The following is a 17,095-nucleotide window of genomic DNA, read 5'->3' on the forward strand; positions in this document are numbered from 1 at the left end:
TATATCATGAAGTGGATGGGATAGGATAATCTTACTGCGTTTATTGCTTGTTTTCTGTCATTCTTCATTTAGCTTTAGTAAGTAAATTACTGCCTAATCAAATTTACATCAGATGCTAGACTTATATCTTGCTGAAAACTCTTCCTCTTGCTTTTTCTGTGTGTTAACTTCATATTCTCTGACATGAGTATTTGGGCTGTTCTCTAAATTCAGGCACTGCAATAGCCTCATCTTTCTGCCATTTTTAGATAATGTGCTGGTGCTCCTACTCAGATCTGACTGGGCAACAGTGCCCCCTGGGAAAACTCTCAGTACAGCTCACCTCTTTGGCAGATAGACTTTCTGTAACATTGTTCATAAGTGTTTGATCCGATGTTTATGACAAATCTGCACAATTCTTGATAGTCTACTGATCAAAACAGAATCTCATGATCTCTGTTTTATGAGATTGTAATAAAATAGGCATCCCTTGATTATAAAATGCTTTGGTTGGGCTAAAACAATTAATTTAAGTGCGGTAAAAGGATTTTAGCTTTGTCTACAGACACACAACAATAAATAAAGGCATGAAAATGCTGAAACGCATTGTTTGTTCACCATTGACTAGTGAACACAAAGTTGGTCCAATCCCCAAACCTCAAATCCAATCTTCAAGAATTAGGACTTCCAGTCCTAATCCCCTCTCTGGTCAACCGTGCTGCCCATTTTTTGTGGAGTGTCCCTCCGATTTAAGCCAGCTGTTTGTGTGTAGCCTGTGTTTCAGCTGTAGCAGATGGGTGTTATTTTTCTCCTCCGCGTTTTCTCTCAGTAGCGGCTCAAATTCACTTTATCTTAGATTGGCATCGGCAAACCAATCATTCTCCACATCCGTATCAGATTCTGGACGCGCCTGACTTGTATTGTGAAATCTCCAGATGGCACTTTATATCTTCTACCTGATCCACAGCTCAGGTTTTTGGCTTTTTTAAAATCGCCTTATTCTAAGTTCACACTTGGAGTGTGTCGCGCAATCAAAAAACATGTTGAACTCGTATGGTGTTCACACTGGACCCTCGCTAAGTGATTATAGCGCACGTACCTACGTTTCGAAGAGGGTTGGTGCGAAATATAGAAGCGGTAAAAATCTTGTTAGTCTTGCCCCAGGCTTTTTCTTTCACAGCTCTATTCCGATATATTAAAGACTTGGTGTTGTATAATTCCAACTGGTCACAAACTCTAATCAATAGTTCCTCCTTCGTGATCAATTTTCCACCTGTCAGCACTTCTGTGAATTAAAAAGGACGCCACCCATATGCCACTACCAAATCCAAATTGGTCAAAGTTCAACTTGTTTAACTTCTGGTGGCCATGTATTTTGTACGTAGAGCACAAAAACAGACTTAAAAGCGTTCTTAGCAATGCATGAATGTGAGAACTATGAACACGTGTATGTATGCGTGTTTACGTAGACTTCTTTTTGGAAGCGGTGGCTTGAACTGTAGCATCAGTGGAGGGAAAAAATGGAACGATTCCTAAAATACACATTTTCCACATGTCAATAAGCATTTAAGCACAGGTGTACTAATTAAACTTGTCATATGTACAGAAAATTTGTTGATTTAAATTATTGGAATTATTTGTTAAATGAATAATTTTGCCTCTGAATATTTTCAACTCTGTTTCCTCTTGGTTTGGCGAGTCACCAGTAAAGGATGTCTGTCTGCCGCACTCCCTCTTCCAATAGGGTGTGATGGAGAGCTTCCTCGGAACAGCCTTGGCTGGTACCGTCTTCTGCCTCTTTGGTGGTCAGCCCCTCATCATCCTTAGCTCCACTGGACCCATCCTCATCTTTGAAAAGCTCCTGTTTGAATTCAGCAAGTGAGTTTCTGAATCTGTCCTTTGGTTTCTACTGTAAATCATCAGTACAGTGGATTCTTGACCACTGATAATTACCGTTCTTCTGATAATTACAAGGCGTCAGTGATCTAAAATCCAAAGACTCAGTCTTACAGTGTGGGCATCTTGTCAATTAGGGAAGGAACGTTTAAAATATTTTAAATTGTCCAATCATTTTACTGAGTCTGCATTCCTCCTGCTGTTGCTTTCAAATCCAGGTCTTTAGGACAGATAGTTTCTTTGTTTATGTGTACAGCGCCACCATGAGGCAGCACTAAGTATAAATGCTAAACAGGAAAATATGCATTAAATTCTTATCTGGAGCAGATGTGTTACTGTTTGGCACAAAAACAGAAGATGATATTTTTCCAATACATTATTAAATGTTTTTTTATTTGAAAAAGAACATGTTGAGTCAAACGTTTACAGAAAATTTCCCCAAAGTGGAATTATTCAAAAGAAGCTCAAGTTAGTTTCTTGACTGATTGCTGATTGGGTAAAAATTCTTCAAAATGTATTTACCAGGCACGGTACTATATTTGATCAAAAAAAAAAAGGCTGCTAAACTACACGCGTATCATGAAATACAAATCATTATTTTTCTAAAAGTGAACTTCTAGAGCAAAAGTGTTCATTTTTTTCTGAAGGGAGACATTTTCACAAGTAGTAACATAGCAATTGTAACATTGCAAATATGACAAACGCAAAAAGAACAGAAAATGAAGTTGATTCCAGACAGCGGGAAGATCTCTACCATCATGAGTGACAGTGGCTCAGGCGGTTGAGCGGGTCGTCCAATGATCGAAGGGTTGGCAGTTCAATCCCCGCTCCCACCAGCCAAATGTTGTTGTCTCCTTGGGCAGGACACTTCACCCGTGGCCTCACTGTGGCCTCCACTGGTGTGTGCATGTGTATGAATGATCCTGGTGATGGTCAGAGAGGCCTTAGGCGCGAAATGGCAGCCACGCCTCTGTCAGTCTGCCCCAGGGCAGCTGTGGCTACATCAGTAGCTTACCATCACCAAGTATGAATGAGGAGTGAATGAATAATGGACACAATGTAAGCACTTTGAGTGTCTGGAAAAGCGCAAAAAAATCCAATCCATTATTATTATTATCATTTATCGTTCAATATTTACAATCTGCTAATAGCTGCTATGCTTTATGGGTGTCAAAAACCCCTATTGTTTGTCTACATGGCAACATTTTTTCAAAATTTTATTTTTACATTTTTGGTCTTTGTTAAAAAATGTTGCATCTGCTGTTTGATTGCTGTCAGACAGAAAGTTAAAACAAATGTAACCTGGTATGCCATCACTCTAACCAGAAACATAAACATTCTGAGCATCCATTGGGGTTTTAAGTGATTTATATCCCAAAAAGGATAACAGGATACAATCTAGTCAACTTTTTTTAGTTGCATAAAATAGAATAGAATTTATTACTATAGACTTGAGGTCAATGTACCAAAAAAATAGGACTATGTTGTTTTTGACATGAATAAAAATGCAGTAAAACACAACCATGGAAGTCAATGTTAGGGACCGGTAACCAAGAGGGCTGTGTCTGATGTTGATGAGTGTTAGAAGGATTTCATTATCCAAAGCATTAAAATATAATATAAAACCATAAAAAGAGGCTTTTTAAGATATTTCTTATTGATTTTGTTGAAGGTAAAATCCAGGGGGAGGTTCAGTTTTGCAATATTTTGATTAGATACTATATCAGACCACAATTTTTTTTCAGGCAGTTCCTTAAAGCCCCGTTTTTGCTTAAGTTCCGATGTGGAAACGACAAAATTGTAATGCTCAGGAAGCATCACAGCAAACTTGTTGAAAATAAAGTAGAGTAGAGTAGCAGAGTGCCCATCTCCAGTGCTTAAAAACAGCTCCTGGAAACAATGAGGTAAAAGAAAAGCTGGAAAAATGCTTTGTTTTGCAAAATGACTCTTATTTTGATCAAAGCAAACTGAAAACACAATTTAATTTATTAACGTTACTCACCTTGTCTATTTATTGTTAGGACAGAACTCAGGGCTGAACGCAGATGTAGAGTTTAGAGCTTGTATTCTCAGGTGAAGGCTTTTGCTGTGGCAGATAAGACCAAACGCACTGGCACAGAATAAAGGGAGACACAGACTATTTAAGACACGAGGGAGGGAATCACAGAGGAAAACAAACAGGGAGGATTAGACAGTCACATCTGTAGGGAAACAGAACAGGGTATGAAGTAACAAGGCGAAAGGAGAGTTAGTGTTTCAAAATAAAACAGGAGGTGCCACACGAAACAATACAGGTGACAGATACTGACCAAAAGTGCGCATCTCAGGACAAAACACAAGACTGACGAGACATGACATTTATTCACATGTTTTTACTTGGGCAACTAATGTGTAGCAGCCATTGTTGCAGTTATTACCACCACATCCAATTTTTTCTCTGAATCTTTAAATGACAAGTATAGCTGGACATTTTTGAGTTTGTTTCATTCACTCTTGTCTTTGACCTTTCTCCTCCAAAGGAACAACGGCATAGATTACATGGAGCTGCGCCTGTGGATCGGCATCCACTCCTGCCTGCAGTGTTTTATCCTTGTGGCTTCAGACGCCAGTTACATCATCAAATACATGACCCGCTTCACAGAGGAGGGCTTCTCCAGCCTCATCTCCTTCATCTTCATTTCTGATGCCATAAAGAAGATGGTGGGGTCTTTCAAATATTACCCCATCAACACTGACTTCAAGCCCGACTATGTCACCACCTTTAAGTGCGAGTGCCTGGCCCCAGACCCGAGTGAGTTCACCCCTTGACTAAGGGAGATGGGGGGTTGCTGCTGCTGACTTTGCAGGCAGATCTTGGAAGCAGATAAATAGTGGGTAGATTTTGGTTGTCTGCAGGTGAAAAATTGGCAAACCTGTAAGAGGTATGCAGGTTCACACCAAGTATCACGGTCATAGACCGCTCGGTGGGTGGTTTGTTCATGTATATTTATTTTCTACGGTCATATTGTGGAGGAAAAGTATAGCTTGTGTGGCCACGGGCACTTGTGAATCAGGAATTTGTCAGATAGGGGCCAGTACTCACACCTTACCCCTGATTAGTGTGTATCCTTGGGGCACAGTACAACAACATCCCCCGAATGTCATAAGTGCGTGTAACTTACATTATTCTTACTAATACATCACTAATACACACCATGAACGCAATGATACGCTCCGTTTTCATGACGTCCCTTGAGGTGGCCTTGTAAGACACACCTGTGCTCCCCTTAAGATGCAGGTGAACCTGTTAACGATTCTCCACCCAAAGACCTGCAGCACCCATACGGATACATATGACATAAACTAATGTCCAGTTTACTCAGTGCAATTGTGCAATTACTGCAAATGAATAGATTGTGATGCAGTGGCTCCACTGCTGCCAAAACCAAAAACGTATTCTTAAATGTATGTAACTAAGAATGTAATCCAAATGTTTGGAAGTCTTTGGGGATCTGGTGGAAAAATCTGATTTCTTATGAATTTTTGTACAAAGCTTTGGCTCACTGATTATTATCATTGTTAATAGTAGTTTTAGGAACATGTCTGTGAAGAACAAATCACATACAAATCAGCTAATAAATTAGTTTATTTTATTTCTTTATTTTATTTAGAAATGACAGCCAAAGTTACCAAGTGCAGTAAAGTAAGTTTATATTTGAAGGTGTATTTCTGTTCAATGGGTGCATTAACATCTTCCTCCTCAAAGAATAGAATTAACTGAAAGACTTCTTTTTTTCACCCATTTTCTTCACATGAGCACAATTGTACAGTACATGTGAATGTTTTTTTATTTTACTGTGCTACAGTGTATTGTATCAGGAGGTTTCAGGTAACAAGATAGATTCTTTAAATTTTTAACAACTACTCAAAGATTTTATTTTATTCCTCTTCCTTTGTCAAGTATGAGTAAAGTGCAGTAGCTAGCCAGTCGTCAAAATGTTCAATTTTCCTTTCTGGATGTTTTGGATTTAACATATTTTTTGTTTGCTTTTGGCAATTTAAGTGACTCTTGTAGGCTTTGATTTCTGCAACTGATTTGTCTCTTGTTCGTTTTTTACCATGCACTAACAATTTGGCTGCTGCTCCTCTTGCAAGTGAGTATCTGTGTTTGTCTGCATGGTTTTCTTTGCTGTGTCCTGCAGCTGAGTTTGTAGTATGTTCTACATTTTTGCTTCTTTCCCTTTTGTTTCCCCTCTTGTTGCTTTTTTATTGTCATTAACCGTGCGTGTGTCTATCTCTCCTTCATTTACTAACAGTGACTGCAATGATCTTCAATGGTTTAATTCCAATGCCAGATAACAGCTCTAGTGTCTCTGGGGTAAGTGGCTTTTTTATTTTTAAGTTATTTTATTTTATTTACTTTTTTCTTGTATTTCAAGCTAGATGCTGCCATTTTTACTACAAAATCCAGGATCATTTCAACCCAGATTTCATTGTTAAGAAAATGAATGTTTTGTCAACAAAAACACATTTGGGACACAAAAATGTGGATTGGTCCCTCATTTTCTCCTTGCTGTGCTTCTCACCTCCTTTCCTGCAGTTCTCCAACTCTCCTCCAGGGTGCACACTTGCACATTTGTGCCAATAACTTTTAATCTGACTGTCTTTGACTAAACACTTCACTGTTACTTTCGTTTTTTTACCGACCGTCTCTTCGCCATTGCCTCCACCATCCCAGTTGAATGTGACAGCTCTGGACTGGAGCCAGCTGAGCAAAAAGGAGTGCTTGAAGTACGGAGGCTCTCTGGTTGGAAACTCCTGCAAGTATGTCCCTGACCTGGCCCTCGTGTCCTTCATCCTTTTCTTTGGCACATACTCTATGACGGTCTCCTTGAAGAAGTTCAAGTTCAGCCGTTATTTTCCTACCAAGGTGAACAAATTTAAATGTCTTTTTACATAAAAATTAAAAAATTCAAGATTTTTCTTGTAAATAAAGCTGAAGAATAGTTTATACAATTGTATTGGGTGTTTCATTCTCATGTGGACTGTGTTTCTGTGTGTCTGCAGCTGAGGAAGCTTATCAGCGACTTCTCAATCTTCATGTCCATCATGACATTTGTTGGACTTGACATGCTGTTGGGGCTTAAAACCCCTAAGTTAATCGTTCCAACAGAATTTAAGGTAAAGACTTACTACCTGACTTTGATGCTAAAAAGACTAAAACCCAACGAGAGCTGCAAAGTCCCTCGTCATCATTTTGAAAAACACAACTTGTGGCCATTAAGCCTTTTATCTAAAATAACTCAAATGTAATAGAGTTACATTTTTCTATAGATATAACAATTTTAATTTACTTTATACAGCAGCACACACAAGTTCCTATTAAAATAAAATACATCCTTTAAAAAATAACCCATTATTTTTTTGAAGCATTCGAATTTTAAAGCCAAAGAACCACAATGGAAGGATAAAAGAGCTTTACGTGGCTCTGGAAACTCAGGTTGCGGACTGCTACGACTGTAAAATTGTTAAACCTAAAGTTACAGTTACTTTTTAATTCAAATACTGCAGCCTTCTCCACACGCCTGCAAAACAAAGATGTTTTCAGAGTTTATAAAAGATTAGCAGCTTATGGCTGCAGCGTGGCATTGGTGCTAACAAGCTTCTTTTCAAATATTTAAGTGAACTAACAAATATTTTTAAAGACTTGTATAAAAAAGCCTATTAAAAATTCTTCATAGTGAATACATTATTTAGGTATTCCTCCTTTATTGAAAGTTTATATATGGCACCATGTCTACTGGACATTGCTAGATCTCTTTAAAGTAATTGTGCCAAGTACTAATTTAATTAGAAATGTCTGTAAATGAATAATCACTAATTTACGTAGATAGTTATTCTGATATTCTCACTGTTTGCAACTCATATTGGGTATTTTTAAAAAGAGTGAACCTTTTCAAAAATTTGAACGACCATCTATCTTCTGCTAGCCTACACGCCCGGGTCGTGGCTGGCTGGTGATGCCATTTGGGAAGAATCCATGGTGGGTGTATGTGGCCAGCTTTGTCCCAGCTCTCCTCGTGACTATCCTCATCTTCATGGACCAGCAGATCAGTGCTGTCATTGTTAACCGCAAAGAGAACAAACTTAAGGTAGGCAGGACACGCAGGCTTATACCACCTTTTATCCATCCATTCCTAGACTGTACTCAGTCTGTCCTGATGAGGTCACAGACCTGCAGGAGCACTTTTTGAAGTTTCTGTAGATGAAAAAAGCTTACATTCTTGACAGTTGTTTTCAATCTAAAAAAACACACACTTGTAAAAGATTTAGTAAGTACTATTATATATGACGTTTTTGTGAGTAGAGGCTTTTAAAGTTGGGTGCTGTTTGAAAAAAATGCATCAGACACATGTCATTTTAATTGCAGAAAGGCTGTGGCTACCATCTGGATTTGTTCTGGGTGGGTGTCCTCATGGCCGCATGTTCTTTCTTGGGCCTTCCCTGGTATGTAGCTGCAACTGTCATCTCCATTGCACACATCGACTCTCTGAAAATGGAAAGTGAGTCCAGCGCTCCAGGAGAACAGCCACAGTTTCTCGGGGTCAGGTAAAATGGAATACTTCAATTGTTACGCATCAGATATTTACACTTTGTCAATGATTTAGAGTCAAAAAACACAAGCCATTCTGGTCTGTATTTTGTAAATACTTTGTTACATCAAATGCAGGGAGCAGAGAGTGACAGGGATTCTGGTGTTTGTTCTCACTGGAGTTTCCATCTTCCTTGCTCCAGTTTTAAAGGTTTGTACACTTTGGATAAAGTCTTGTAATGTTGGCTTCTGTGTTTTTAGTTGATTGCTTATAGTACATTTTTGCTTTGTCTTGTGTTATAAGTACTTAGTACAGTTGTCATTGCTGTTATCATTAAGATCTTACTGAATAAATCAATACTTTTAAATGAGCAATCAGCACAAAAAAATCTGCAGAGGAGAATTATTGATCGTTTTTATAGTTTCTCTTTAGCCCTTAAAAAAATCATTTAAGATTGTAGGTTTGTATTTGGCTGCAGTTTGTTATTTATGTTGCTACTTGTACAATTTATATACTCTATAAAAGGTCGATTTTTTTTTTTCCAGACCCGTGTTAGATGTACTGTATCTCAGTTGTGTTGTGTCATCTCCCATGTTTCTTGAAGACACAAAAATGCAAATCACACTCGTCATTCAATTGATTCCATCATAATTGTGTATTACGTGTTGTTAATTCCTTTACTACACGTACCTCATTCTGTCTGACTTTACTGTAGTTCGAGGTGGCTGTAGGGCGTCAAACATGACTGCGGATATTTCTAAAGAACTGTTGAGAAAATTATATAGACATATGCTTGAAGACCCAATGAAAATTGTGCTTTTTGGTGTTTTTAAAATGTTCTTGTAGCATTTTTCTCATGATGTACCTCTTTTACAAAAGAAACAGGTGACCTGCTTTATTACTGTAACAGTAGAGGAAAAAATACATATTTTCTTTTCTTTATTAGCATTTCCCAAATGAGGTAAAGGAAAAAACAATCAAAGACAGGAGAAATTCCTTTATTTGGTTTAGTCACTGGATGGTAGGCGATTTGGAAGCTGCAGGTCACCAGTTAAAAAAAATAATGAAGGAAATCAGAGATGGCTTGGTGATACTTTTATTGGCTTTAAAGACTATGAATAAGATCTTTTTCTGTTAACATACATAAAATGTGCTATGTACCAAATAACAACATTTAATGCAATTTAAATAGGTAACTAATAAATATTTAATAAATAAATACTTACAGTGATTTGTTTTACATGTGCAATATCTTTCTAATGAGCATCTTAAAATCCTGTTGGTCACAGTTCATTCCCATGCCTGTGCTGTACGGGGTCTTTCTCTACATGGGTGTGGCCTCCCTCAGTGGAATCCAGGTACAGTATCTCTATTGGTGGGTTTGACTTTTTGAAAAATAGGAATTTAGAAATTGATCATCTACTTACATTTCTGGGAAGCAACATATTTAAAGCAAATGTAGAAGGGATCTGGGCATCTGGTCTGTACACGCCAGATAAACAAAGGCGAGACGTAAAAAATGAAAGATTTGCTCATTTTACCCTAATTTTCTTCAACTGAAAACAGAGTGGAAAAAACAGAATTGGAGTTTTAAGAGTGGTCCAACCCTATAAACTCCAATTCCACTTTTTTTTGTACGTTTCCGTATACAATAACTGAGTTTCTTTGTGTTTTAACACCATCTTGGTAAACAGAGCTGGTGCATAAAATCAGTTTTTATCAGAATTATTCTGAAATATTTAAATGTATTCTCTTCTCACCTTTTGATACCTCTGCAGTTTTGGGACAGGATCAAGCTGTTCATGATGCCATCCAAGCACCAGCCTGACTTTTCCTTTCTCAGGCATGTTCCTCTGAGGAGGGTACACCTGTTCACTCTGATTCAGATTATGTGTCTTGCTGTACTCTGGGTCCTCAAATCCACCTTTTTGGCCATCATTTTTCCTGTCATGGTATGTGCAAAATGTTGCCTATATGTATGTTTCTGAATGAAAAGTAGAAGGCTGGGCCTCATTGTCACGTCACGGTTTAAAGATACAATTTGTTTGACTTCATCCCATTTGAAAAAACTACAAGTAAAGTGCAGCATTTGTTCTTATGGTAAAAATCATGCAGTAGATTTGGTTTTGATAATCACTAAAGGGGAACATTACAGGACGGTATGAGGCTGACCCTGCGCCCAGCCCAGATTTGAAAAATAAAAAAGGGGGGGAGGGGCTAGGAGAGGCAGGCTGAGCAGGGGAGGTGTGATCTTGATCTCTGATTTACAGTGACAGTGATGTTAGCTCATTGACAGTAAAATAAGAACTGGACTAAACAACCCGTCCCCCCTCACATTCCAAACGGAATGTACCAGCTGGTCCCAAAAAGCCGAAATCCCCTAGACTTCTATATAGAAATAAGCAGCTATTACTCAGTCATTATGTTTGTCACAATAACCATTCTTGCTCTACTACCTTTTTCTTAACATGTTTTTGCTAATCCCATTTTTTTCATGATATTTTTTTCTGTAGCGCAAGTTATTCAAGTTATAAACTGATCCATTAGCTGCTTAGTGAATGTGAATGGGTGTGTGAATGTGGCCCTGCGACAGACTGGCGGACTGTCAAGGGTGTCTGCTGCCTTCGTCCACAAGTGGCCGGGATGGGCTCCGGCAGCCCCGTGACCCCGAAAGGGATTTAACAGCAGAAGATGAATGAATGAACAAACGGATGAATGTCAGAAGATTTAGACAGTGAAGTGATTGGAAGGTTTATGGGAATTTTTTTCACAGCAGCTCCTTTTACACTTCAAACACTTTTTTGCTCCAATGAAAAATTGTAGCAAAATATTTAGCTTAGAAGACAGCAAAATCCTGGTTTTTAAAAAGGCCCCTTATTTGTCTGTCTCTCCGGACAGATCCTGGGTCTGATGGTGATCCGAAAGATGATGGATTGGGTTTTCTCCCAGCATGACTTGGCCTGGCTGGATGACCTCCTCCCAGAGAAAGAAAAGAAGAAGAAGGATGAGGACAAGAAGAAGGGTAAAGAGAAGGACAAGGATAAAGATAAGGAGAAGAAAAAGCCCAAAGCAGAATACAGTGATGAAGAGGTGTGAAACTCTTGCCCTGTTTTACTTGCCCCATGCAGAGATGAAACATCATTAAAGGAGTGTCTGATCTTTGTGTGTTCTGCATCTGTGTGTGTGTGTGTGTTTGCTCACAGGAGAAGTACCACTCCTACCCCAACCACTCCCCCAGCTCAGACTCTGACATGGATCGCAGGTACTGTGTTCTCAAACTACACATACCCTACAAAGACCTTGTCTACCCAGATGTAGTGGAGTCTCAGTGGGGAGCGTACTGTCAACACGCTGCTGCTCGCAGTGTATTCTAAGTCTAAATGTCATTTCACCAAGTTTAAGAGTCAGCTCACAAAAGGTTGAGAGAATTTTAGGTCTTGTGCTACATGAACACAGACATAGAATAGTTTTGATGTATAAGTCGTGAGGTGCATATGTGTACGTGCAATGTCGAGAACTGCGAATAGCAAAAACTTTAAGCTACCTATAGTTTTTCCATTTTGTTGTACTCTGAGTAACCTACCAGTATATCAATGAATTACATGTACCTTTACTTTTTTTTATTTTTGCTCAAATTTAAAAGAAACCTCAATAATTCCAATTGTAAAACAGGACTAGATTTATTCTTTTTTGATTGCATGATTTGTACTTGCTGCGTCTTGTTGGCATAGATTCCATCTTGATTGGCGTCAGTTAGCTTTTTTTTTTTGCTGATCCAGATCATCTTTGATAAGCATCTTTTAACGTGCAGGAACACATGTTCACATCACTTTTTGTCTGTCCATTGTGTGATTGTTGCCTCTTTGTGTGGACAATGAGGAGCTCTTGATGTTACATAAACTTTAAGGCTTTTGTCCACCATGTTAAGACTTTGAACACGTACCAAACCACGAGTTAGAAAAGTTTCATGTTCACTAACAATTTAGCCTGGTTGCTCCAAACATTGTCATCTTTATACATAATAATATCAATAATATTAATACGCTTTATTTAATTAAGCGCCTTTCCAGACACTCAAGGTCGATGTATTATAGAAATAGGGTAAAAGCAAAAAAAAAATTTAAAATCAGTTACAACATCACTGAAATACATAAAAGACAGAGTGGATAGTGTAATTAAGAGAGAGGTTTTGTAAAAAGATGGCTTTTCAGTTCTGTTGTAAAGTTTTTGAGCGAGTCTGTGTTCCGGGTGTCAAAGGGGAGAGAGATCCAAAGCTGTAGGAGAGAGCGACAGAATGCTCTGCGTGTGGTGACATGGGGAGTGGCAGGGACAGCCAGCTGGGGGGCAGATGCCTTCATCAGAGTATTTTGTATTTCTAATGAAAGAGCAAAATCACTAAGCATCTTCAAATAGGTTTTCTTTTAATGCTTCTTAACCTCAGTCCAGCTATCTGGACCAAACCCATATCATGATACTGCCCCCACAAACTGTATAGCTTGCACAATGGGTCATTTTTGTTGAAAGAACCAAAGGAACTTTCTCCAACATTGGGAATAGATTTTTATGCCCCTGAAAAACAGCTAAAGCCGTAATCCACCAAAATATCTTATTCAGTTTGTAATGTTTGTGGCAACGCTCATCATTTTGCAAAAAACAAAATTATTTATTGCCAACAGAAAGAAAACCCCAATCCTCACCCTACCATTTCAACGGATGCCCATTTTACTGTTTGTTTACTTTAGTTAAATTCAAATTCAACTTTATTAAGAGATAACTTTAAAAAGTTCCCAACAGGTTCTATAAACACAAACAGAGAAAGACCGTCCATTAAACCAAATTAAACTATGAGGAAATGTAAATCTACTTAAAAAAACGTTTTTCAGTTTCTTCTTAAAAACCTCCTCCGTGCATGAAGGCCTCACATCCTCAGCAGGCTGTTCCACAGGCGAGGCCCACACTGCTGGAAAGTGGCCTTGCTGTGGATTTTAGTTCTGACCTTTGGAACCAACAGAAGACCTGCACCTCTGGACCTGAGGGCTCTAAGAGGATCATAAAATAAAACTGATTCATATTTCGGCCGGTAGTTTAGATTTTAAGATTCATTTTATTGAAAAAATTGCCCAACCTTGACTTGTGCTCCCTTTGTGGAGGGTTTTAATGGAACACAATAAAAAATTAAATACAAAAAAAAAAGGCCAATCGTGCAAAATCATGTTTTAAGTGCTTTGAGTTTACACTCAACAGCACAGATAAAGCAAAAATAATTTCATATTTAGTAATTCAGATAAGCTGGCTCATACTTTGCATACTTTTTTATATACTTTTTTCTTGCAGGATACTTTCCTGTTCTCAGAATACACTTTACTAATGTCTTGCCAATTTCTGTATTCTGTATTTATCTTAGGACTTTCAAACAAAAATACACTTATCATGCTGATATTTATCCCTTGTGCTATCCTAGACATTTTAACATTGAGAGTTGGGTCATCTAGACCCACTAGACAGTGCGCTAAACCTTTTTTCTTCAATGATTTGTGAACCTCACTGGTGTCCATGGATTACATGAAGTCTTTCCACCTTTATCCACCTTTGTCACGGTAGGGAGAACACGTCAATGTAAGGGTGGGGTCATCTAAGATAGCACAAGGGTTAAATTCACAGAATAGTTTTTCATTTCAGTTGCAGGTGGATATTTAACACCCTCCTCAGTTAATCTTTGTCATGCTAGGTCTCTATTTCCTTTCCATGCTCTTTAAGGCAATGCAGATGATCCCAGTGTAATTTAGAGTAATCTGTCATCCTGCTGATGCTCTTCTAATGTCAAATGTCTGACAGTTGGAACACCACACTCCTCTTTTCACATGCAGCTTAGCTAAAACATACAAGGATGAAATGGTGTTTTCAGTATCTCTCTTCAGTATTATTTTGTGTTCTGACATTCTGTGTGTAAATCAAGTGGATGAAGAAGGAAATGTGCTGTGTTCTAGCTTGGTGTGTACCCTGCGCATGTGATTCATTGAAGATAGTTACCTTCATAGGCTGTAGTCGTTGTTTTGGTTGTTTCTTTTTCTTCCAAGTGCTGTGTGTGAAATCTGATCTGGCTTTCGGAGTTGTTGTTCACATTTGCTTTAAACACCTGCAATAAAACCAGAGCTTTTTTTTTTCTGAATGTGTCTGCATTGCTTTGAAAGAGGCCTGGTTTGGTATGAAATTTCACTGACTGCTGAGTAAGGTGAATCTGGCTGTAAAGTATCTTAGACATTTGTTAGCTTGATGCCTCTTTATGAGAGCTTTACCCTTAGCTAGACTGCAATTCTCCTAAAATGGACTGAAGTTTTGCTTTTAGCCTATGCTTTGGATAATTTGATCTTATTTACTTTCCTAGTGCAAAATTCTTTAATAATTGAAATCTCGGTAGCCTTGTTGATGTCTTCAGTCCTGACTTTATGTGTGTAACTGGAGCTTGCCCTTCTTCAGCATCACCCTCCACTTGAAGATCTCCTGCCCGTCATCTCCAGCCATGCCTATGAGCCGAGGGATGGCCTGCCCCGTGCCGCAGGTCAAGATCGAGATGGAGTCGGACTACGACTCAGACATGGACCACCGCCGACACCGAGACCTCAGCAGTGAAACCACGCTATGAGCCCAAAAAACACACTACTGAACAATGAGAGCAGCGAGTGCTGACCCACAGGCAGGATAGGGACTCAAACATGTCCAAACTGATGTGGGACTGTTGCTGCCATGGAACCCGGACAACCTATACATCAATGATTCATAAAGAATGTTGAGCTGTGTAAAGTATTTATTTACCCTAAAATAAAAAAGTATTTATTTCATAGAAGATTTGATGTGGAAACTATAACTTTAGTACTGAAACTTAAAGTGATAACTGGATGTTGGAATTGCACCCCAATCAAAAGTGAAGCCCAAGCCCACTGGAAGTTATTCTCCAGAGCCTGTACAGTATCTGTTGTTGTTGTTGAGTAGCTGTGCCTCTGATCCCAACGAGCCAGCTCTCCTTTCTTCTGTCCTTCCTCTGTTTAGTCCAAATCTCCACACATTTCACAGGAACAAAAAGAAACAACCAAAAGCTCTGACGGTTTTCATGTCTCTGTACAGATGAGGTTCATACGGTTTTCACACCTGAGTGTTTTATTTTTTGCACGAGCGAGCGGCTCATGTGAACCCGCACACAGATGCTCAGTATACTGTAAGAAAGACAATAAAAAGATATTTACGCAATAAAGATGTCCTCTCTTTTTTATTCTTCAAGGGAAATTGAAGAAAAAAATACTATTTTCAAAATAAAGTCACAGCATTTTTTAGAGTACAAGTTGCGTTTTTTATGCATAGTTTGGCTAAGAGACAAATTATACTCAGGTGCAGCTTTCAGGCCTATGTGATTGAAAAAAATAATTTGCAACAACCACTAGAGGGCACTAAAGGTGTGTGCACCAGTATTTAATACTGACAGCAACTCAGAAGAAGCACCGCTCAGTCTGACATTGGGCTTGGCGGAATTGTTCCAAAGTGACTCAGAGGATGAAGAAATCAACTAATTTAATGACTTGAAGTAATATAAAGTTTTGCTGACTTGTTGGCATGGTTTTTATCCTGTGGTTACCCTAATAACCCTTGTGCCATCCTAGGCATTGGGTCATCTAGACCCACCCAGGGGTGTCAAACTCCAGGCCTCAAGGGCCAACCTCCTGCTGGTTTTTCAGAAATCCTGCCTCATCTGCTGCTGATTACCTGGATCAGGTGTGTTTTGCCAATAAGGAGCTTCAATGGCAGGTTGGTTAACCCTTGTGCTATCTTAGATGACCCCACCCTTACTTTGACGTGTTCTCCCTACCATGACAAAGGTGGATAAAGGTGGAAAGATTTCATGTAATCCATGGACACTAGTGAAGATCACAAATCATTGAAGAAAGAAGGTTCTGAGCACTGTCTAATGGCCCTTGAGGCCTGGAGCTTGACACCTGTTCACTAGACAGTGCGCTGAATCTTTTTTCTTCAATCATTTGTGATCTTCACTAGTGTCCATGGATTACATGAAATCTTTCCACCTTTGTCCACCTTTGTCATGGTAGACAGAACACGTCAATGTAAGGGGGGGGTCATCTAAAATAGTACATGGGTTAATGGTGCATATTTTGCACTGTTATGCTGGATGACGGCCATGTTTCATGAAGCTAAATAAGCATCAATGTGTATGACGGAGTATTGGGGCTACCATGAAAATGAAATAAATAATTCTAGGAGAATAAATTTGTGAAGTTATGAGCAAAAGCTTGTACTTTTATGACAATAAACTCTTGGAATTATAAGTAAGAGTCAATATTTTACGATAAAGTTTTAATTTCACAATTTTTTCGCTCCTTAAAGACTTACATTTATAAACCAATAGTTCGTTAACTAAGACAATTATAGGATAAACAACAAAAGAAGAAACAATATTGTATTTCATTATGAGTGGCATAGAGCGCATGGTCTTTTATTCAGCATTCGTTTCACAAATGAGGAAATACTACGTCTTTTAGTGAGTCAACATTGTTTTATTGAGTAAAATGACATTGAATTTGCAGCACTGCACATCCTCAGAGGAATATTCTTCACCCACAAATGGTGGATTTCCGGCAGGT

At 38.7% G+C, this 17,095-nt stretch overlaps 1 protein-coding gene across 1 annotated transcript in view; it reads left to right on the top strand.

The window, feature by feature from the left end:
* The window catches only part of LOC101171498 (electrogenic sodium bicarbonate cotransporter 4-like), a 39,436-nt gene extending 23,327 nt beyond the window's left edge, over positions 1 to 16,109 (top strand). Inside the window, exons 14-26 of the mRNA XM_011479568.3 lie at positions 1,724 to 1,857; positions 4,395 to 4,666; positions 6,210 to 6,232; positions 6,593 to 6,784; positions 6,922 to 7,035; positions 7,845 to 8,006; positions 8,285 to 8,463; positions 8,585 to 8,657; positions 9,737 to 9,805; positions 10,226 to 10,399; positions 11,346 to 11,537; positions 11,651 to 11,709; positions 14,925 to 16,109. Coding sequence (XP_011477870.1) covers positions 1,724 to 1,857; positions 4,395 to 4,666; positions 6,210 to 6,232; positions 6,593 to 6,784; positions 6,922 to 7,035; positions 7,845 to 8,006; positions 8,285 to 8,463; positions 8,585 to 8,657; positions 9,737 to 9,805; positions 10,226 to 10,399; positions 11,346 to 11,537; positions 11,651 to 11,709; positions 14,925 to 15,090 — 1,809 coding nt within the window. The 3' untranslated portion in view covers positions 15,091 to 16,109. The remainder of the gene's footprint in view (positions 1 to 1,723; positions 1,858 to 4,394; positions 4,667 to 6,209; positions 6,233 to 6,592; positions 6,785 to 6,921; positions 7,036 to 7,844; positions 8,007 to 8,284; positions 8,464 to 8,584; positions 8,658 to 9,736; positions 9,806 to 10,225; positions 10,400 to 11,345; positions 11,538 to 11,650; positions 11,710 to 14,924) is intronic.
* Positions 16,110 to 17,095: the final 986 nt, after the last annotated feature.

The sequence above is a fragment of the Oryzias latipes genome, chromosome 9, assembly GCF_002234675.1.
Source record: "Oryzias latipes chromosome 9, ASM223467v1".
NCBI classification, from domain to species: domain Eukaryota; kingdom Metazoa; phylum Chordata; class Actinopteri; order Beloniformes; family Adrianichthyidae; genus Oryzias; species Oryzias latipes.